The following is a 22,531-nucleotide window of genomic DNA, read 5'->3' as shown; positions in this document are numbered from 1 at the left end:
AAATTTAATTATAAATTACTAAATTTAATTATAAATTGAATAAAATTCTTATATTTAATTGCTATTTAAAATATTATAAGAATATAATTATTAAATGTTTTTTTTTCTAATATTTATATTCTAAAATACTTTTAAAATTTCTATTAAAAATATTTTAGAAAAGTAAACTAATATTTGTAAAATTAACATTTAAATATAAAATATTTTAGATTTTAATATCTAAAATGCAATATAAATTAGATTTAAATGTCAATTTTACAAATGTTAATATAGATTTTTAAAATTTTAATAATTATATTTTAATAATATTTAAATAATTATATTCTATTTAACAATTGAATTTAAGAATTATATTCAATTTATAATTAAATATTATAATTTATAATTGAATTTCAAAAATAACTAATAATAATGTCAATTTTAAAAATTAAATTTTTCCATTTTAACAAATATTTGAGACTAAATTAAACAAAAATATCGAATATAGAAACTGAATTTAACAAAAATAACGAATATTGTGACTAAATTGAACAAAAAGAAATAATACAATCATATATTGACACGTGACACAATTGTGACTCGACACGTGGACAATTTTTGAAACTAAAAAAATTTAAAAATTTAAAAATTTAAAAAAAAAAAAACAGGAGCTAACATGTGACATGTACTGTTCAAAAACGTTAACTATTTAAACACAGTTAGAGAAAATGACTAAATTGACCAAAATTGGACGAAAATGAGGACTTAATTGAATACAAAACGAAAATGGTGACCAAATAGAATGTAAACAACAAAAATAGGGATCAAATGTATATTTAAGCCAAAAATAAATTTGATCTCAATTTGGAGAAGGACAAATATAGGGAGTGGATTGAACAAAAGACAATGACACAAGTATGAACTGACACGTGATACTAACATTCACATGTAGTACGATGTTGACTTGAAACGTGAACAATATTATTAAAATAAAAAAACTAAAAAACAAATAAAAAAAGTAAAAGAACACGAAATTACATGGGGCATACACTCTTGAAATGTGTTAACTATTTAAATGTTGTTACAAAAAATATCAATTTAACCAAAATTGATGAAAATTTAAACAAATGTGTTAACTATTTAAATGTTATTAAAAAATATCAACTTAACCAAAATTGACAAAAATTTAAACATTTTGATCGCACAAAAAAAGGATCACATTCAACAAACGCAACGAATATACAAACTAAAATTGTATTTCTTAGTACAACTTATGCTTAGTACAACTATTTGCAATTTGCAAAGAATTAGACATTATCTAAATTTATTATTAACCAATATATACTGTTCAATATTGCATTCTATTATGCGAGAGTGTATTTCTTTCAGTTATGGTCTAAGCAATTGTGAAAATTATTGTAAAGCTTTTTTTCTTTCACTAGTAAATGAAATTACAACCCAGGGTAAAGGGGCATTTTATAGACTCCATGAAAACACATGCACCCAAAAGCAATTTGTTCTTACAAGTACTTTAGTTAAATGCATTCTTACGACAATTACAGAGCAGTAGCCTGAATGCATTTTCACACTTTTCGACTACTACATTATCCATCATTCGGTCCAGATTTCATCACTTGGAGAAACAAGGGCGTAAAAAATAAGCACTAAAATAATGTATGTCCTGTGTTTTCCTTTGTTTCTCGATCCCTTTACACAATTGTCTTGATAACGGGCAGCTTTGTATACAACAGATGAGAATCATATGTTGCAAAGATAACTCAGGGCTTGGTCATTGTTCCAAATAAAAGAAATATCAACATTGCAGCAAAAGAGGCTTCGAACTTCTAAATACTAATACTTCACAGTAAGCATAAATAACTGAACAATCTTAAACCTACGTAAAACTCAATGAACACTATGCACTTCTGTTTAATGACAAGTCAGCAATTTCAGCAACAAGATCATCGATTGAGCTGTCCTTCATGTCCGTCCATTTCACTGGGTCATCAGAAGATGATGACACTGTTTGAAAGGAATTCTCTGACAAGGCTTTATCCAACTGTTTAACCAGTTCACCTTCTTCAGATGGAATATCTAAATCCCAAATTTTGAAGATATTGTCAGCGAGTTGCTCCGTCTCGTAAGAGGAAGAATCCAGATCAAATCCAAAATCAATGGTTTTCTTCTCCTCCAGATTTTCATTATAAGTTGGCAGAAAAGGATTGAGAGATGGCAAGTTGGCAATCGTTTCATCATCTGGAATTTCATCACTGCTTGTTTCTGCTACCACACTTAATGGGTTCACATTATATGTTGAAGACGACTCAGATAATCGTCTCCCGTCAGAAGTTGAAGATTGCTGATTAAGTTCCATAGTAATACTTTCAGAACTAAGAGAGTGGGGAGGAATTTCTATATCTTCTCTGGAAAATTCAGACTGGGAGCTGATAATTTCTAATAAAGCACTTTTCAAAGGGATCCAATCAGTTTCTGAAATATCAGAAGAATCTTTAACTAGGCAGGAATCAGCCCAAGCAAGATCTTCCGGAGAAAGAAATTGATTCTGCCGAGGAGCGATTGAATTGGCAATAGCAGAAGAAACTGAAACTTCACTCTCTGCTTCGTCGACATCCATTGCTACAAGTTAATAGAAATAGATGTAAGTAAAAAGAAGAAAGGGTAGGGCGTGTGTGGATGAAACTGAATCAATGAAACACAATACAGTAACTTTTTTCATAAATATAGCAATCAAGATCATGCTTTCAAAGCTATGAATAGTCATTGACATGAAATAGCATGTCGTGACTAGAAAGATATGAAAAAATATTTCCATGTTCCACATCCATTGTTGGATTCACCAATGCATTTTGGCAAGGAAATCCATGGAACAAACAACCACATATCACTTCCAAAATTGGTAAACCCGATGGAGGTGCTACAAACTAACATCAAAGTGTCAAGATGTTGGTTTTCTATTGCCGGATGATTTTCATAGATTTTCACACACAACAAAAAAAAGGTCCCATGACTGCGTAAGATCTTCCAAAAAGATACAAAACTATAAATAAAGATATACATGTGATAAAAAAGCATCACGCAGGTAATAAAAATCTTGTAATTCATAAACATTAAACTAAACTTACTGAATATTCATATTCATAAGTTTACATGTCATAACCAAGGTAGTTGAATCAGGATACGAAGTATCAACAGGAAAGCCTATTCTATGAATTGTGGATTGAACCATATCGTGAGTTCTTTATTCATGATCAATAGTAAACATGGTATATGTATGTGTGTGTGGAGGACATTTAAAAACTCAAATTCATGATCAATAACTGTTTAAACTTGCCCTCCAATCAACTATCCTTCAACAGAAAAACTCTAAGCTGCAGACGCTTCATGAACATTGCAACCCAATTAACTATTTAGAATAAACAAAATAAATACTAATAACAGAGGACTTCAAACCTCAGGTGACACACCTTCTAGATGTGAGTTAAAAAAAAAAAACCATGAAAATTTTGAAGGCAGTTTGCAAGGCCCATACCTGAATGTTGAACTCGAATCACCACCTTCTATCCCTAATCAACTCACTAGATACACAACTTCTCCCACGTCAATAGTATGCAATGCTATGTCACAACACAAACCTGCAACAAGTAAGGAAGCTGTAATTGTCATTGTCATGGTCTCTGCAAGATCATCGGCATAAATCATTTATTTCCATTGAAATATCACAATTCATGCCATACTTTAGTGATTTGTGTGATACACCGAACAATTCAGATACAAAAACTATACTCATCACGATTCACATTGTCAAGCTTCCAAACCACATACGGAATCAATAGTATCATATTGTCTATTGTGCAATACTAAATTCTGTGGTCATAACTAATAGGTCCAAAACAGCTCATAATCAGTAATATAATAAAAATCATAGGAAACTATTAAAATGACAATTGGAGAATGAAAAACAAAAAATGTAACATTAGGGCAAATAGAAGTGAAAAATACGAAACTGAGGAATAAGGTCAACCAAAGAAAAACAAAAACTTACTGAGGCAAAGAATGGTTGCTAGATACCTCAATTTAAGACTCAGAACAGGAGAAGAAGCTAAGTAGGAATACGAATAGAGGAAGAACAAATCCTAGGGATGACGGAGAAATGCAAGAATGAATGTAATAAGACAAAATATACCTTTTTTTTCTCATCTTTGCAAGGTCAAGAAATCTGGGTTTCAATCTAAAATGTAAATGCTGACCCCAAAATGCAACACACAACACTATTGACAAACCACAAAAATGTAGAGTTGTTTTTCTCATTGACTTGACTCACAAGACAAACAGTTGCATTTTGGCGAGGCTATGATGACCAAGCTGAGCATGAATGAGAGAGGGGGAATCTAGTACCAATCCAACATGTGCAAATGTCCTTAGATGATAAAGACCAATAAACTCAGATCTAGTGTCAATCATCTGCCCCAGACTCTAGTCTTATAAACAAAATTGTAAAGGAGATAATACAATCTTGAGAATGGGTGAGATGACTAAGGGATAAAAATTTAAATGAAGACGATGAATAATACTAACACCATGTGAGGAGGCCCTAGAGCCATTGGTCATAAGACTAATAACCTGAAGTAGACAGAGAAGAGAAACAAGATTTATTACTACTAATATGATTTGTGGCACCTGAGTCTAGAACCCAAGGGCCAAGAGAGTTGGAGTGAGTGACACCAGCAAATGATGTACCTATGTATGTAATAGAAGCAATGGGATTCTCATATCATTTGAGAAATTCATTGAAGATAGCATGGTATCCATCCTAAATTTTCAGATGAAGTGGGAACCAAATCAAACGATTGCGAAGGAGCAACTTGGGAAACAGAAATAGATCAAGGAGAATGACCATGTAAGCATAACACCAGTCAACTCTGTGATTGAGCCTGTGACAATGTTCGCACTTGAGACGCCCTTTGCCTTGCTTGTGAGAGTGATTGCGATCATCACGCTAAAATAATAATGCAAAAGAGTCATCAAAGAAGAAGGTATTTCAGTGGTAAACTTACCCAACATGCTCAATAGGGTGAAATAGGTGAAAGTAAAAGTAGGCACAACTGGAGACCCCAACAACATGAAGAACTTTGATCATTGCTCTAGTTATTGAGAAAGAGTGAAGGAATGTAAAACCAACAACACAAAGAACTTTGATCATTGCTCTAGCTATTGAGAAAGACTGAGGGAATGTAAAACCAACAACATGAAGAACTTTGATCATTGCTCTAGTTATTCAGAAGGAGTGAAGGCAAGGCAGGAGGCAAGAGGTAATAACTCATTAAAGTCACAGAGAAGAGTATGTACTTTACCCAAATATTTATCCATTGCACTATCAAGACCTTTGTGAGCAACAATATTTAGGATATTTTGTCAAACAACATAAAGACGTTGAGTATCATTGGTGTACAATAGTCTAGCTTGTTCCTAAATGTCTGAACATGTCTCATAAGCACAAAATAGTTGTTTGAACGATGAACGAATGTACAATGCATAATTGAGCATTAATTTTTAACCAGCAAGAAAGCTCATTTTCAAAAATATTGGTCACATTCTAGGTAGGATGATCAACATTACCCCAACTTTTAAGTCAAAGTTTAATGTTTGATGCTCAAGTATCATAATTAGTTTTATCTAATTTGTTAATGGATAGATGCACATTGACATAATTGGTAGATAGACGGATCAGACATAGTAGCAGCAAAAGATGCCATAAAGAATTGTATATATAGAGAGAAAATAATTACTAGGAGAGAGAAACAACCCTAAAAAAAAGAATGAAAAAAAAAATCCAATAAACTACAATCAAGATGAAACTTACAAATCTAGAAAGATGGAGAGACGAGACCGATGTTGGTGGTCATCACTAGAGAGGAGGTTGGACATGCCACCACATGCAGCAAGAACTACCGGTGGCAATGAGAGTTGAGGTGGCACGTGCAAGTGCGTCAAAGCTCCAATTGCCTAAATTTTGCAACGTGGTGGTTACCTGGCCTAGATGATCACAACCGTGGTCTCATCAGACCAAAAGGAGGCGGCGCGATGAAAATCATCATTCCAGGTTCACCTAGCCACAAGGAAGCTATTGTTGTGTCACCAGACTAGATGAGGTGGTGACAACACAGTGATGGTGAAAAACAATGGCTGGAAAAAAAAGTTTAGGCAACAACAAGACAGTAGCGGTTGAAACAAACCTAAGAGCAGTGTCGGAAATTAAAAGGAACAATTTCCAGGAAAAAATTAGCATTGGTGAACAATGGATTCATGGGAGAGGCAAGGATTAAACCTAACTCAAAATACCATGTTAGAATAAAAGAGAAAGATATAGGCTGAATCCCATAATATATGTAGAGCATAAAGAGTTCTGCATTTATAAAAAAGAAAATACAAAGAGATGGGCATAAGCCCATTACATCTAACAAAATTAAATGATCTAAGTGATGATTATATTTAAGGGACTTATAATTCAAGATATAATATTTTCAATAATGATGAGTGTAACTTATATTGTGTTAACCAATGATTATAACTTGTATAGTTAATAAACCGATTGATGCACCGACTTTCATAGGAAATGAGGGGATGTCTCAATAAACTAAAGACACAAAAAAAAAAATGCAATCAGTACATTAGGTGGGTCTATGTTTCTTATAATTATGACCAAAAATCTCCATTTATTCCTTCTATATATAAGGGAGGGACAGGAAGAATATAATACAAACTAAATAGTATATACTACACATAAATACTGAACAAATCACTGAAATTAAAGAAATGTATAATTATATTAACTCAGAATTTACGCTCACAGTCATCATCTATCTAGGAGCAAAAAGAATACAGCAATCAAGTCAAAAATTGAAAGATGATGGTGAAATAAATGAAAAGAATAACAAATTAGATAAAAATAACAAAATGTGAACTAGGAGGTTTAAAAGAGGACGAGTGAGCAGAACACATATAAACTAGTTTTATAAAATGTTAAAAGAAGTAAAAACAGAGGTAACTTCTCGTGGGATATTTTAGCCAAAAAAATCCAAAACAATCATGTACGGCGGGAGGTAAAAGTTGGTTTTTGAAGGCTATATTACGGAGGTTCAACTATGATTGCAAGCACCAATTTTGGTGGCCACTACTGAATCCTAATGCAGTCTGCGGCAGCTCCACTCCACTAAAGAGCACTATTGGCTACTATGCATATAGCAGCAATAAAATTAATGCAGAAAACACATTGTCAAACCAGAATTTCTATATTCTGTCGAAAGAGTACAATATGAAACGGGATTAAAAAATGAATTGAACAACCGCAATTATACTCTTATTCAAACCCAGATCTCAAAAGGGTAGAGTAAGGTGATTCCTACTCATGATCCGAAATCTATCAAAGCTAGAAATCACCTAGCATCCATTACATAGAACAAATTACACTAGTGACCTAAAAAATCAACCCTTCAGCAAATCCATTCAGAGCAAGGACTTTTGAAATGGTTGGATGCAACAATCACCAGATAGAGATATCAGAACTTCACTACCAAAATTAAATCTCAGGCCATCCATATTAATGCAAAGACGCTACGCAACTCTGCCGAAGGGTAAGCTACACACAATTTGTTGAAGTGTTGTTGTCACTTAGTGCCTTGTGTATGTACTTATATGACTAAATTTGGCAAATCAAGCAGATGGAAAATAGAAGAAGATTTCCCCACCATTCAAAAATTCAAAAGGGACTGAGATATCCCCTCTAAGGCCTACGCTCATCCTTCTCCATTTTTTTTTCCCTTATCCTTCACACTATCCAATACATAGTTGCTGCTTATAAGAAAAAAAAAATCCCATACATAGTTGCTACAACAACACTTAAACATCTCTCCACTCCAAATTTGAAACCACTCAAGCATCGCAATTATTCTCTAATAATTTCCACGCGATACCGAATTTTACAACCAAAAATCATCAAGCAAGAAAATAAAAAGAAAAATTGAACATTTGAAATAAGCAAACAAGAACCCCACCACCGCCATAAAAAAAAGGGTTGGGGAAGTTAAACAAAATGTAAATTCAATTCTAACATTTTTTTTTTTCTCTAATGAGAAGAAAAAAGAAATAACCAATGGCTATGAACTTGAATTCACTGTTTACTTTCTCACCGGCAACAACGAAGAAACAACAAATTAGACATAAAAATTAAAACTCAAAGTCAAAATTTTCAAACACAGAGATACAAAACATAGATTGAAAACATAGACAGAGAGAGAGGGAGAGAGAGGAAGGAAGAGAAACCAGTTTCACCCGCAAAAGCCAATGGCGTCGCAACTAAGAAAGGAAGCAGCTACAAACAGCGGGTCTGAGTCTACTACGTAAATATGTGTATTCTTTTTAACTTTAGCTGAGGTAAAAGCGACTGTGGTTTTATAGCTAGCGTTATAAGGGAAAATTATATTCTGTCAAAAAGGAAGAATTGTATTTTTAGACGTTTATTTTGTTTAGATTAATTTTTATCTATTAAGTAATCTAATTATTTCTTATAATTTTAAAATGAGTCACGTATGTTTAATGTTAAAAAATATGTAAATTGGATCGATAATTATTTTTAAGATATTGGGGGTTAAAGAAATATAAAATATAATGTTATTGTTATTGTTTTCAAAGTCTGAAATTATTTAAAGGATATCACTTATGATATAATTCTTTGGACATCTAATTCAATAAATTGACAACATAGAAACACATACAGAGAGAGGAAGGAAGATAAACCGGTCTCACCCGAATAAACTAAAGGCATAAACCAATGGCTTCGCAGCATATAATACATGTATCGAATACAACATATATTTGATATGTTGATATGTTCATTTTTAAAAGGGTTAAATATGTTGTGGTCCCTTAACATCAAGTGAATTTTAAAATTAGTTTATTTTGAAATTTTGGATTAATTTAGTCATTCATCTTTCGAAATATGTGAATTTAGTCTTTTTAACCAGATTTGGTTAGGTTTATTTGATATTTCGTATGCATTGCAAGATTGTATTTGACTTGTTTATACTGTTTGACACATTTTTGCTTTAATGTTAAGTCAAATACGATTATGAAACGTGCTTGAAATATCAAATAAACTTAACAAAATTTGATTAAAAGGACTAAATCTACGTATTTCAAAAAAATGAAGGACTAAATTAGTCTGAAGTTTCGAAATGGACTAATTCCAAAATTCAATAAAAGTTAAGGGACAAAAAACATATTTAATCATTTTTAAAATAATAGGATATAATACGTGATCATATGTGATTTATGAGTATTGAAAAGTGTACAATAATTCTTAAAAAATATAATAATTATATGATTGTTATTGTGAATCTAAATTTCCTTATTAGAAACCAATTATTTTAGTAACTAAAACCTGATAGCTAATGTTAGTGATCAATTTAGAAATCAATTCATAATTGAAACTATTTTAATTATCAATTTAGAGACTAATTGTAATTTAATTTTTTAGAACTATTTTAGTTATCAATTTGGTCACTGTATAGTGACTAATTATTTTTTGTCACTAAAATTGGTCACTATTCAAATATTCTCTTGTGATGTACTATGACTTTATAAATTAGATACTTCATTAATAAATATCGATAAAGTATCTTAAAATATCGGACACGATACGTGTTGAACACGGATACATGTCGGATACAAATACGTGTCAGATACAAATATATGACCCAAATTGAAATATCGATACATCATAGCTTTGTAACTAAGAAAGGGAGCAGTTGCAACTAGCGGGTCTGACTCTACTAAGTAAATATGTATATTTATCATAACTTTAGCTAATGGTAAAAGACGACAAAAGCACAAAAATACCGCAATATTTTCTTTTTAAATTATCAAAGTAAAACAAAATTTTAAAAAAATTATGAAAGTAAATAAGTCATGCATCAACACGATTTAATTCGAATTATTTTTAAAGTTGAAATCGTGATAATTTTATATGATTTTATTTTGATGAATATCACATCAACTTGACACAATTTTATTTAAGTATATTTTAAAATGAAATTATGTCAAATTAATACATTTTAGTAGAAGTTATGATAAATTGGCACAATTTCGATTTAAAATGTTATACTCTTAATTGTGTTAATTTAACATGACTTTAACTTTAAAAATTTTTGAACAAAAATTGCGTTATCTTGGTATAACTTTTTTTACAATAAAGTCGTGTTACTGTGATAGGATTTACCTATTTTAATAATTTTTTTCTTTTAAATAAATCCTATCTCAATAATTTTCAAAAACCAAAATTACACCAAATTGGTGTTTTGCCGATAAAAGACAACTTCCGTAAAATTATAGCTAGCATAACATTATAAGGGGAAAAAATATAATGTCAAAAAGGAAGAATTGTATTTTTAGTCGTTTATTTTGTTTAGATTAATTTTTAGCAATTAAGTATTCTAATAATTATTTCTTATAATTTTAAAATGAGTACGTAAGTTTAATTGTTTAATAGAAAATTAAATTGGATCAATAATTATTTTTAATGAAAGGTATTGAGATTTATAGAAATATAAAATATATGTTATTGTTATTGTTTTCAAAGTTTGAAATTATTTAAATCATATCATTTTATCATATAATTCTTTGGAAATCTAATTTAATTATAATGGTGCCTTAACCTTATCTAGTAGCTATAAATTAGTGTTTATTGTGAGATTTCTTATAAATGCATTTTAATTTTAATATACAAAATAAAGTAATTTTATAATAAAAATGTATTACATCTTAAAATTTCAAAAGAATAAACTAAAAGATATACAAAAAAAAAAATCATTCACACATACATATAAACTTAGGCTTAATTAATGTTTTGGTCCCCTAATTTGTTGGTTTGGTTGATTTTGGTTCCCTTATTATTTTTTGGTTCAATTTGATCCTCTAATTCTTTAAAAAGGTTCAATTTGATCCATGTCGTTAAGTTGATGTTAATATCGTCTTCGTACATGCCACGTATCAATTTGTGAAATTTTGATTTTTTTTTAATCTTTTTGAAATTTAAAAAAAATAAATTGTCACGTGTCACTTTATGATTGTGACACATGTCAATTTAAGAATTTTTTATTTTAAAAAAAATACTGCCACGTGGTAGGTCACGATTGTGCCACGTGTCAAGCTAACATTGGTTGTTTTCAATTTAGTCCCTCTATTTGAAAATTTGATTCAATTTAGTCCCCCAATTTTTTAAAATGATTCAATTTTGTCTCTCCTATGTGAGACCAAATTAATAATTAAGCTTAATTACAACTTATATATTCATGTTAAAATAATATTCTATCATTTATAAAGATTAGTCTTTTATAAATAAGAGTGGACCCCAGCAATTAAATGTACGCATTTCATTAGTGCATAATCTGATATTTGACTTTGAGAGCTTTGGCTGACTTGATTGTCGAAGTCCTTTTTGTAGGTAACCTCCCAATGATTCACCAAGTGTCAAATGACAAAGACATGACGAATAAAACCGAGTGGCATCCATTCGAGAAGCTCAAAGATTGTGGTAAGATAAGGTTCGAGTCCCGTGATGATCTAATATTGTCTCTACAGGAACATTTTCCAATACCTAATTGCTTAACTCTATTTGATGTATCTAAAGGGGGAGAAATGTGAGAATTAAAGTGAAAAAATGGGAATTGTGAGAATTAAAACGTGAGATACCTAATTAACTTAATAATTTTTAAAACTAAGAGATAATGGAATCAAAATTAACACTGAATCTGAAATGAAAGCACAATAGTGATAAAGGGAGCATATGTATATGAGGATTGCTTGTATGCTTGTGGTTGTTTATGTATTTTGTGTGTGCAAAAGTTATTTAAAGTTTTCACAATTGATTTTGCTTCATAAAATTAATTTGAAGAATATTGTGTGGATGGATGTTGGCTTCCTCAAATCAAAGGGAGATTGTTAGCACAAGTGATCTTAGTGCATGTGATCATGTGAGATTGATGAAAACTTAATGAAGAATAGAAGTGATTCATTGTTGATCAAGCTTAGGGTGTATTGAATCTGAAATTGACATGAAAATCACAAAGCTTGAAGATTGGACTCAATTCATAGACTTTATGACATAGTATAGATGTCCTTTGTCTTTTGTTTGTCCTTTCAATCTGTTAAAAAGGGTCTTAACATGTTAAAAGACTTGTTACATATATTTATGATATGAATGTATTCAATCTGTTGCATTCATATGCAATTGATTGATTTCACTTAACTCAAGTGATATCAACAGATTGTATAGACACATTAACATGTTGAATTCACTTATGTGCAGACTATATATGCTGATTTTTCAGAGAATGGGCAGAAAATCTATGATTTTTGACCACGAAAATGGTGAAACCAATTTAGAAAATTCTCTCTCTCCGAATTACACAGTGTGCAACTCATGATTGAAGATCTTTGAATCTTGGAATAAGTTTTGCTTGGTTATGAAGCATAGAAAGACACATTTTAGTAGGCTAGGGAGAGCCACCACCAAGGTTTGGTTGTTCCTTTGATTTTGGGTGTTTCCTTGTTTGAGATTCTTATTATGGTGGTTTTGAGATTCTTATGGGATTCAAGAATTTTGGTGTTTTTGTTTAATTCAAAAGTGTAATATTTGTGGGATTGTGTAATACTTTTGGTTAGTGCATTATCATGCTTAGGTTGTCTTGATAAATTGAATGTAGCTCAAATTTGAGTGAACCAATACAAAAACCATTGTGTGATTCTGTATCCCTTATCTTGTTCTTGATTTAAAATTCAAGAAAACTCATTTAGTCAAATCTTTGCAAGGTTTACGTGAGGTTTGATGTAATCTGGTGGTGCAATTAAGTTTGATATATCAATTGAAACCAATCTTGTATGGTAATGCATGTTGTTTGAGTGATTTTCGTGATTTGTGTTTCTCTGGAGAATTTTCAAGAATATCAGTTTATTGATTTTATATTTTAATTAGTTGAATTTCTTTGGTATGTCTGAGTGTTTACTATTTGATCAAATCAACCTGTTGTTTTTGTTTTTCACTCAACTAAAATGTGTGGTCCTATAACAATTAACTTAGGGTTTTGAGTACTCAGCCAATTCGACCCCCTTTCTTGGCTAAGAAAGTAATTTTAAATATATAAAGATAAAAAAAATAGTTATAATTTAAAGGATTTATTTTATTTTAGAAGATATTATAAGAAATAAGATTTGGTGAATACTTATTTAATTAGAAAAAATATTATTACATATTGTTAGATATTAGTTGACATTCTTGGATATTATTATATTGTTACAAATTAAAAGATATCTTGAGATGTTGTTAGATATAATTAGATATTAATGTTAGATAAGTGAGAATAAGGTTTAAGGGTATAATTTTAATAGAAATAGTGACAAGTCAAGGAAGAAGGGAGAAAGTTTTAAATGTTGAATTTTATGGGAAGAAGGAAGAAACGAAGAGTAAGAGGTAAGGAGAGCTTGCATTTTTCTTTTATTATCTTCTTACATGTTTGTGTGTGGTGACTCGGTGAAAGGTGGTGAAGGGTACTCTACGTAGTTCTACCGGAGGTGAACTTCGTTGGAGCTCTCGAAGGGATTAATTGGAAGTAACTGATGAGTCATTATTTTCCCTTTATTCCATTGCCCTTTGTGTTAATCTTGATAGATGTTTGGTGCTTAGTTGTCTATTTTTAGTACATTTTCATCAATTGGACTTCTTTTGGCCATTATTGTGAATTTGGATTAATTTGGCATTAATTAGTCAAATTTTCGTTTCTAATTATTTTTAGGTATTTTGTGAAGAAACTTCGGAGCATGGTTAATCATAAGGTGAGAGAGAGTTGTCATGTCATTTCCACATCATTGCCACGTCTATGCCATGTCAATTACCCTGTCCACGTCATTGGGACAACATTTTCATCCCATAGTGGCATTTTTGTAATTTCGCATCTCATAATGACATTTTTGTAATTCCGCACCCCATAATGACATTTTTGTAAATATGTGGATCCGCGGTGATATTACCTCGAAATTTAGGTCTCCTTTGGAGGTGGCAACCACCATCTTCTTCCATATACTCCATTTTCATGTTTCTTAGCTTTGGTTGGTGACCCATGGATGTGCCTTCTTCATTTTTCACATTTTAGTACTCATTATTAACGTTTTTATGCATTATTGACACCACCCATTGTTGGGTTCGCACTTTTTGCATATTTGGTAGCTTGGGCATTTCATTTTCTGATTTGTAGTAACTTGGAACAACACATATGTATGGGGTTTTCATTTTTTTTTGTTGCAGCAACCATTTTTTTCTATTGAAGCTTTAAAATTCTTGTTTGCTCTTGAATTTACATTTCAATATGACCCAACTTAGGGTTTGATGTTCTGTTTTAGGTATTTACGTTTTTGAATCTTCGCTTAGTCGATTATTTTTTAGTGGATTGAGAGTGTGAAAAGATGTTAATTGGTGACCTATGATAAGTATAATTAAATTTGAATCAAGGAGTCAATATGTTTTAATCATTGTTTCGTTTCAGTTAATTTGTTGTTAGCATTTTGTCAGTACTTGAATATGCCAATCCCCCCCTTTCTGTGTTAAATTGTATCTGGAAACCTTTGGTTGAAAACAATAGTCATTGGGAGACGACTTTGAGTTAACTCCTAAGTACTATTATTTGTTGTTTAATTTGGTTGGGTACGACCTCGATCAAATTTGACGCCCTTGCCGAGGACCAACGTTTTTGTTCAAAGTTATTTTCAGTGTTGTTTTGTCGAGTGTTATGTTCTGTGGGTGTGTTGTTTCATGATATATGGGTTAAGTGTGGTTGAAGTTTAATGTGCATTGTTTTCTGTTGTTATTGTTCTGTTTAGTGATTCCATTGGAGTGTTTTTGTTTCATTGAGTGTGTTGCTGTTAGAGTTATTGTATTAGTGTTTGTAGTAGGAAAATTGTGTAGTTTTTCAACAAAACTTCAAACGGCCATAACTTTTTCTTTGATTATCGAAACAAGGCAAATTTTATATGAATTTGGCATAAAATTTAATTTTCTTTGCAATGCCTACACGCAAGCTGGAAGGCCATTTTAGAATCTCCAAATAAAGTCGTTTTCCTATTAACATATTTTTTCTTGGTTTTTTTTCCTATTTTCAATCAAACTTTGTGCATTTGGTTCGTGTAGTTAGGATTTGAATTTGGGCTTCAAATGTTTTGAGATACATGTTCATGATTTTAGGATTTTTGTCAAACAGTTTCAAGTCAATCTAAGGTCCTTTATGTCATTTTTACCCATTGTTGACTTTTTGTTGACTTTTGCTATATTGGATTGTTTGACGCATGACTAGGGGGAATCCTGGTATTTTACAAACATTGGATCCTGAAATTGATAGGACCTTCCATATAGGAGTTAAGCATCATAGGAATCCATCTCTACATCCTACATATTTTATAACTTTTCTTGATTCTCTTGATACTCCTAAATAGAGCACATGCACAAATTTCAGACAAGTTTTCATCACAGACAGTTGAGAATCCTAGAATGCGAGGTCTGGGAAGCAGATTGAAATTCCCACTCCTCACCCTACACCTGAAACGGAAGTTGACCTAGCCACACCTCAAAGAAAGCGCCGTGAAAATTAATTCATTAAATAAGTAATTAATTAATAAATGCGGGTAGAAAGAGCCTTTATGACATTAATTATTGTTTGATGTGACGTGGAAAAGTACTAACTCAAATGGTTGAGAGTACTTAATTGTGTGAGAGGACTTGGGTTTGAGTCCTATGTATGCCAATTACGTGTTGTTGTTTTATTATTAATTTTAATATATGTATGAGCATGGAATTGGTAATGTAAGCTTATATTGATTGGAGTGTATCACCAAATGTGAATTGGCATAGTGGTTGTTCTTTAGCAGTATGAGTGGAGGGTCACGAGTTCAAACCTTGATGGACATAAAGTAGGCCTTATTTTTGCTAAATGTTAGTTGTGGTTTGAATGTGAAGAGGCAAAGAAAACCTAGGCAACCTAGTGAGAATAGAGTTTTTGCAGTTTGGTTAGCTTACCTATAAAGAGGAGCACGAAATTGAGAGTGAGAGGTGAGTCTTTGGGGGTGTAAGGGCTGAATTAGGAGAGAGGTTGAGGCAAATCATTGGTGAACCAAGAAACCCCTCTTTTCTTCCAAATTTCAATCAAGCATTCAGGTTAGGGGAGCTGTCTTTAATTGTATACGAATTTTGGTTGTAATTCAGTGTTGGGTTCATGCTCAAATTTTGGTTGTAATTCAGTGTTGGGTTCATGCTCAAATTGATTCTGTATGGTATGAAGTTCATAATATAGGCACTGTGATTGAGAATTTGATGCGAATTGATGTTGCTGTGAAAGCTTGTATATTTGGGTGTCTAGAATGAGGGTTTTGGTATTGTTGTTGTTTTCTTTGGCCAAACCTTTAGTTTTGGTGATGCAAACCTGTGGAAAACATGTTACTATGATGGCGTGATGAAATAAGAGTGCTTGGTAATGATTGAATTGCGTTTTTGGTATGGTTTTGGGTCTTTTTGTGATTGAGTAGTGGCGAAACTCTGCAAGTTTCGCCCAAGCAACTCCTTCTCGCCTAGGCGAGAGTTGTAGGAGTTGATTTAGGGTTTAGCCTCGAGCAATTCGCTCAGGCGATCAAGGTTGAGGTTGAGCGACTTGGTCTCTCACTCAGACGAGAGACACTCGCCTAAGCGAGGTCGTGAGGAAACCTATATGTTTTGAGCGCGACATCTCGGCCAGGCGAGAGGTATTGAGGTTTTGAGCGACAGGTATGCTCGCTTAGGCGAGAATGGCTCGCCTAAGCGAGGTCGCGATGAGACTTGGTGTGTTTCTTTGTTGAATCCTCGACCAAGCAAGGATCTTTGTGTGTGTTGAGCGACTTGAGGTCTCGCTCAGGAGGAAAAAGCTCGCCTAAGCGTGATAAAGAGGTACAACCACTGTTACATGCTCGCTTAAGCGAGGAGGGCTAGCCTAAGCGAGACCGGGGCTCTAGCTTGGGCAAACAAGCATGGCTTAAGCGAGAGTGGCGCGGAGTCACGTTCTTGTGCACTGTTTGGTTTGGTTGCTTGATGTTTCTTAGGCTAAGGAAATTATTTGCATGTGTTTGTGGTGTTGGGCTTTGAGGACTAAGTCCAATAGGGGTCTGGGATGTGCTTGATGGTTGGACGTATGATGGGCATGGAACTGTGTAGTTCTCGTTGGCTGCTAAGTGGCGAGGAGTCCTTAGTATGGTGATTACATGCGTCGAGTCACGATGGGCAAAGAACTGTTATGTTCCCATCGACTGTTATTGGGCGAGGAGTCCATAGTATGGTGATTGCGTGCGTGCCAGGGTCCAAGTTAAGAAGGCTTGGATGTTTTACTACAAACAAGGAGTATGTAGGGCAGGACTATGAGCAGGATAGGCTCATAGAGTTGGACCATGAATGGGTTAGTTTCGTGGGAGCACAGTGAAGTCCCAAGACCTAGTTCATGTATATGACTTATGAAGGACTATAAGATCATGGATGGGTAATTTGACAACAATGAAATATTTAGTCATGTTATTTTTGGGATGGGTGACATATTTATTTCATGTATATTTTTATATATTGTGCATAACTCACCCTTTTTGTGTGTGTGTGGCGATGATCGGATAACTTGTTATCCGGGAGCAGATGATTTGACAGGTGAGCCAGGAGATGCTTAGAGGTGGAGTGCAGGGGCTACCTGGGCTTTTGAAAGAGTTTTCATAATTAGACTTTTGATGTAAAAATTTATTATGTTGAACTTTGGTGGATTTTAGAACAATGTATTTGCGAATATATGAATTATGTTATATTAAAGTTTTTAATTTCCCGTGTTTTGGGAAATGGTATCATATTAAATGAGGTTTTATTTTCATTCCTATTTTTATTTAATTAAAAATTAGTAATATTCCTTAGGGATGTTACATGATGCTCGTGCAACTGGTCCTTCCTCATCTAGTGTGCCTCCAATGCCTTCCACTTCTACTGTTGCACCTCTCATTCCTCTTCCTTTACCATCAAAAGCCATTTCAAGCAAGAAGATGGAAGAGGTTGACAGGGAGATCTTAGAAATATTCAGGAAGGTGGAGGTGAACATACCTCTATTGGATGCAATTAAACAGATTCCCATATATGAGAAATTCTTGAAGAAGTTGTGCACTTAGAAGAGGAGGCTAAAGGTAATGAGAAGATCGACATGGGAAAGAATGTGTCAGCGCTGATAGGTAAATTTGTTCCTCAGATTCCTGAGAAGTTCAAGGACCAAGGTGCATTTTGTGTACCTTGCATCATAGGTAACAATAAATTTGAAAATGCAATGCTTAATCTTGGTGCTTCAATTAATGTAATGCTCCTGTCCCTTTTTAAATCTCTTTCTCTTGGACCCCTGTAACCTATGGGTGTGGTGATTCAGTTGGCAAATAGAAGTGTAGCCCACTGACATGTCTTGAATTTTGTTAGTTTTTAGTAGTCAAAGTTTTCATTTTTCCATTCTAGAATAGCTAATTTGAGCATATTAGGTTAGATTCTTCACTTTTTACCATTTTTGCATTTTCATAGAATTAGTGTTTGTAGAGTGTTTTTAAACATCATTTGATTGTGGTTGCATCAATTTTGAGTCCTAGTGTCTTAGGTTAGTCAAACCTAGTGTTAAGAGTCAAATTTTGGTCATTTAACCTTTAAACCATAACATAGTTGACTTTCTTAAATTGTTCCAAATTGTGTGATTTGTCCTTGTGGAATCATTATAAATGACTAATTACACTTGTTAGAAGTTGTCAAACACAAAAATTTGAGGTTTAGGGTCAATTGAGCAAAAGTCTTAGTTTTCATGTTTTAGGTCATTTTAGCTTAGTTGTTCAAATAATGTCTAGGTAGAGCTAATCCTTCCACTTGAGCTTTTGATCAATTTTCAGGTCCTCTATCATTAGTAAAGGTTTAATTGAAGATTTGAAGGCCTAGAAGTTCACATAGCAGCAAGGTCAAAATGGTGGCAAAGCATGAAGTGTGCAAAAGTGACAAGTTTGACCTTAGAGTTGAGTTTTGCCATTTGGATCCCAAATCAAGAGCCAATCATTTGGAGCACTTTGGGACACTAAATGTGACTGGTTTGGGCCTTGGGATTGCCAAAAATCCGAGAGGGGGATGCACTTTGAAGTTTGGACTCATTTGGTGAGAGGTGGCTTAGTTTAGGGTAGGTTTTAGGATAGTTTTGGTGATGTGGCATAGGGACACGACCTAGGAACATTCCAGAATAGTTTCTGCACATTCCCTGGACCATGGAGACTAGTTTTTGACAGCAATGCAACACCTAATGCAAAAGACCCAAAATCCCCCCTAAAACCACTCATTTTAACTCCATTTTTGCTTTTGGAAGCTTAGATAGCTCAAGCCTTGGTGAGAGGAAGGTTAGGGCAACTCCTTGTACTCATTTTTTGTATTGTAATATGGATTTGAGCTTCAATGAATGACAATTTCAGTATTTTTCATTTGGCCGATGATTTCATAATGTTCATCATCATTTTCTACTAAACCACTGTAACACCCCAATTTTTGGGACGTCATGGAACGTTAGAAAATTTTTGCATTTAGTGGAAAAAGAATTAACATTGAAAATGTACTAATAAAAACTTTTAATTTAATTTAAATTACACAGTTCACACCGTCACTTTGTCAAAAACTTTCAATAACATTTGTGACCCAAAGAAAATTACATAATTTCTAGTATCTGATTTAAAACACAACTAAATATATTATAAAAACTCCCGAGTCCACCCCAGCCTCTCGTCAATCTACTCCATGCCAAGATTATCAGCAATATCATCTGCTCCCGTATAACACACACGTTATACGAACAACACACATACAACAAACACACAAACAAATAGGGGTGAGCTAACCATAAACAATGATATATAAAAGAATTTCGTAAATAAAACATGACAAACAATACTCAACATCTCGTTCAAATAACACTTTAGCATTATGATCATAATCAATCTTTGGTTTGAAACACACCACCCCAACATCCAAACAATCATACCAAACCAAAAATAGCATCACATTCATATAAAATCTTCACACATAGTGATCATAATCAAACTTTGGTTTTCCGTGGCCTCTCACCTCACAACAACATCTTGTTTCCTAGAACAGATGGTTCAATGTGTCCCACTATCGCAACCAAACTATCTCCCTTATTCCTCAAGGAATTATGAGTAAAAACCTAGATGCATTGCACACCGAGCATTATACTCGCAACGAGTCGAAATAAGGTGAAATATCTTTCCCCTCCTCACTGCTTCACACAGGTGAGAGGATACAACACTTGAACCAATCCTCTACCATTGCTTCACACAGGTGAAGAGGACCCCTTTCCATTGCTTCACATAGGCGAAAGAGTCTTCACTGGGTTCCTAGGTACAACATTTAATTCCACCAAGAGCTTTCAGGCAAGGGAAAACACTCCCAACATACAACCTATGAGAATTACATATTGCCAACAAAATATACACCATCACATCATGCATGAGAAATAAACCATAACATAAACACATCAACTTATCAAATAATACATTCATACAATGAACCTAACGAGTGACATTTATTCAAACACAGTATAAAATCACACTCAAGTAATTATCCTCAAACCACCACTTAACTACATAACCATGCAACCCATGAAAACCAAGAAAACCACCAATCACATAACCCATTTCTTCACGTCACTCTCCCATTGTGAATCACATCCTTGCACACCTTCATGTCTCAACATCCTGACATACATCTCTCTCTCTCTCTTGGAAAATAACTAATTCTTATAATTCTTATCCAATCCAACTTAACAACACATTATGCAAACGTTTTGGGATTTTAGAAATCAAACTGCAGGTTGTATAAAATTCCAAAAATTATGTATTTATATTCAAATTAAAGATGATTGAATCAAGAATCAAATGCAACAATAACCAACTTAATTGAATAACTATAGAGAAAACAATGCACAAAACAAGCAACAAAGGTCAATGTTGTCAACCACCAAACTACAAGGACCTTGCGATAAAAAATGCTCTCACTACAGAGCTCTGATTCAAGATCCAACCGGTCAAAGTCAAGAACTATGTGTTAAGGATCAACTATTAAAATTTCATCTCGATCTAACGGTTAACGAAGTAGAAATCTTCATTTTACAAAAAATGTGCAGTGTAGGAAAATGGGTAGCGCCACACCATATGCTTTTAAACTTTAAACAACCCATATTATTCAAGTACCAATACCCTTAACTAAGCCACCATATGTGGCTGCACCGCATACTTGAAAGAAGAGAAGAAAATTGCAAAGAAAAAGAATGGCACCATGTACACATCAAAATCACCAAACACACAAAGCTTCATGCAATATTTGAACGATAACAACACCCATAATGCATGGCAGTAATGGCTATCCAAACGATCAAAATAAGAAGCAAAAACAGAAACAAGCTAAAGAATAATCATACAAAGGGTTGGCATCCCCTACACTACACATGCATGCTTTTCAAGTTTCATTCATCAAGCAATCAAAACAAAGACAACAAGAACAAGGTAAAGCTTCAAACAAAGCAGAAAACAAAGTTAACTTCCCCTACCTTGTTAGCAACCTCCAACCTACGTTTCCTTTCTTCCGTAGTCTCTTCCACGGTTCCTCTCTCGTATACTCCTCTCCTCTTTTTTTCTCACATTTTAGAAACCCTAAAACTGTTATATCTCCTCCCCTAAACATTACCTTTTAATCTATAACTAATTCATCTTAATCTTTTTCGTTAAAATCTTAGAAATAAAACCAAAAGCCATTTTTGTTTCCTTTAGAATAAGTAGCAGCTAAGCAAATAAAAAAACAGAAGCTAGAGTGAATATTGTTGCAATGTAACAGAAAGAGAAATAAAAGGAGAAAAAAAAAGGAATGAAAATAGAACCATGCAGCATGTAGTTTACATATGGAAACAAACGTCAGGAGAGAGAAAACTAAAGAATTTTTCATGGGCTCCACCAGAAAGAAGAGAAAGAAAAAGAAACACAATTTAATCATTTGAAAGCTACCTAGAATTGAACCTTTGTACCTTTGCACAACAACACCCACATCAACCACCAAGCCACATGCTTTCTCATATCATAATATGCGCCACTTGGTTATATACACATATCCCCAACATTAAATATAATATTAAAATTTAAATAAATAAAACAATAACTTACATCACTTAAATAATTATTATAAATACAACAATAACTTAAATCACTTAAACAATAATTATTTCATATTTCATAATTTAATAACCTAATTAAATTAAATAAATCAACAATATTAATCAAGCCATTATTTTTTTTCCATATGTTTCCCTTTAGTCTAATTTTTCCCAGGTCTTACAACCACCATCTTGGCTACCACTTTTTGAGCTTG

General features: G+C 33.1%; 1 protein-coding gene across 9 annotated transcripts; it reads right to left on the bottom strand.

Annotated features, from left to right (window-relative positions):
- Positions 1 to 1,630: 1,630 nt before the first annotated feature.
- LOC114169990 (uncharacterized) lies at positions 1,631 to 8,426 on the bottom strand. 9 transcript variants are annotated; one of them, XM_028055422.2, is made up of 4 exons: positions 8,320 to 8,423; positions 5,861 to 6,106; positions 3,530 to 3,632; positions 1,631 to 2,616 (listed from the first exon to the last, which is right to left on the bottom strand). In XM_028055422.2, the coding sequence occupies exon 4, from the start codon at positions 2,612 to 2,614 to the stop codon at positions 1,895 to 1,897; it is 720 nt and encodes a 239-aa protein (XP_027911223.1). In that variant the 5' UTR covers positions 2,615 to 2,616; positions 3,530 to 3,632; positions 5,861 to 6,106; positions 8,320 to 8,423; the 3' UTR covers positions 1,631 to 1,894. The 9 variants fall into 9 exon arrangements, with proteins under 9 accessions (XP_027911223.1, XP_027911222.1, XP_027911226.1 ...); XM_028055421.2 differs by having other exon boundaries at positions 5,861 to 6,121; positions 8,320 to 8,411; XM_028055425.2 differs by having other exon boundaries at positions 8,329 to 8,343.
- Between the last annotated feature and the right edge of the window lie 14,105 nt (positions 8,427 to 22,531).

Source organism: Vigna unguiculata, chromosome 11, assembly GCF_037176805.1.
Source record: "Vigna unguiculata cultivar grain cowpea cultivar isolate G323 ecotype 2 chromosome 11, ASM3717680v1, whole genome shotgun sequence".
NCBI lineage: Eukaryota > Viridiplantae > Streptophyta > Magnoliopsida > Fabales > Fabaceae > Vigna > Vigna unguiculata.
The sequence above is the reverse complement of the archived record's forward strand: the minus strand, read 5'-3'. Positions and strand labels throughout refer to the sequence as shown.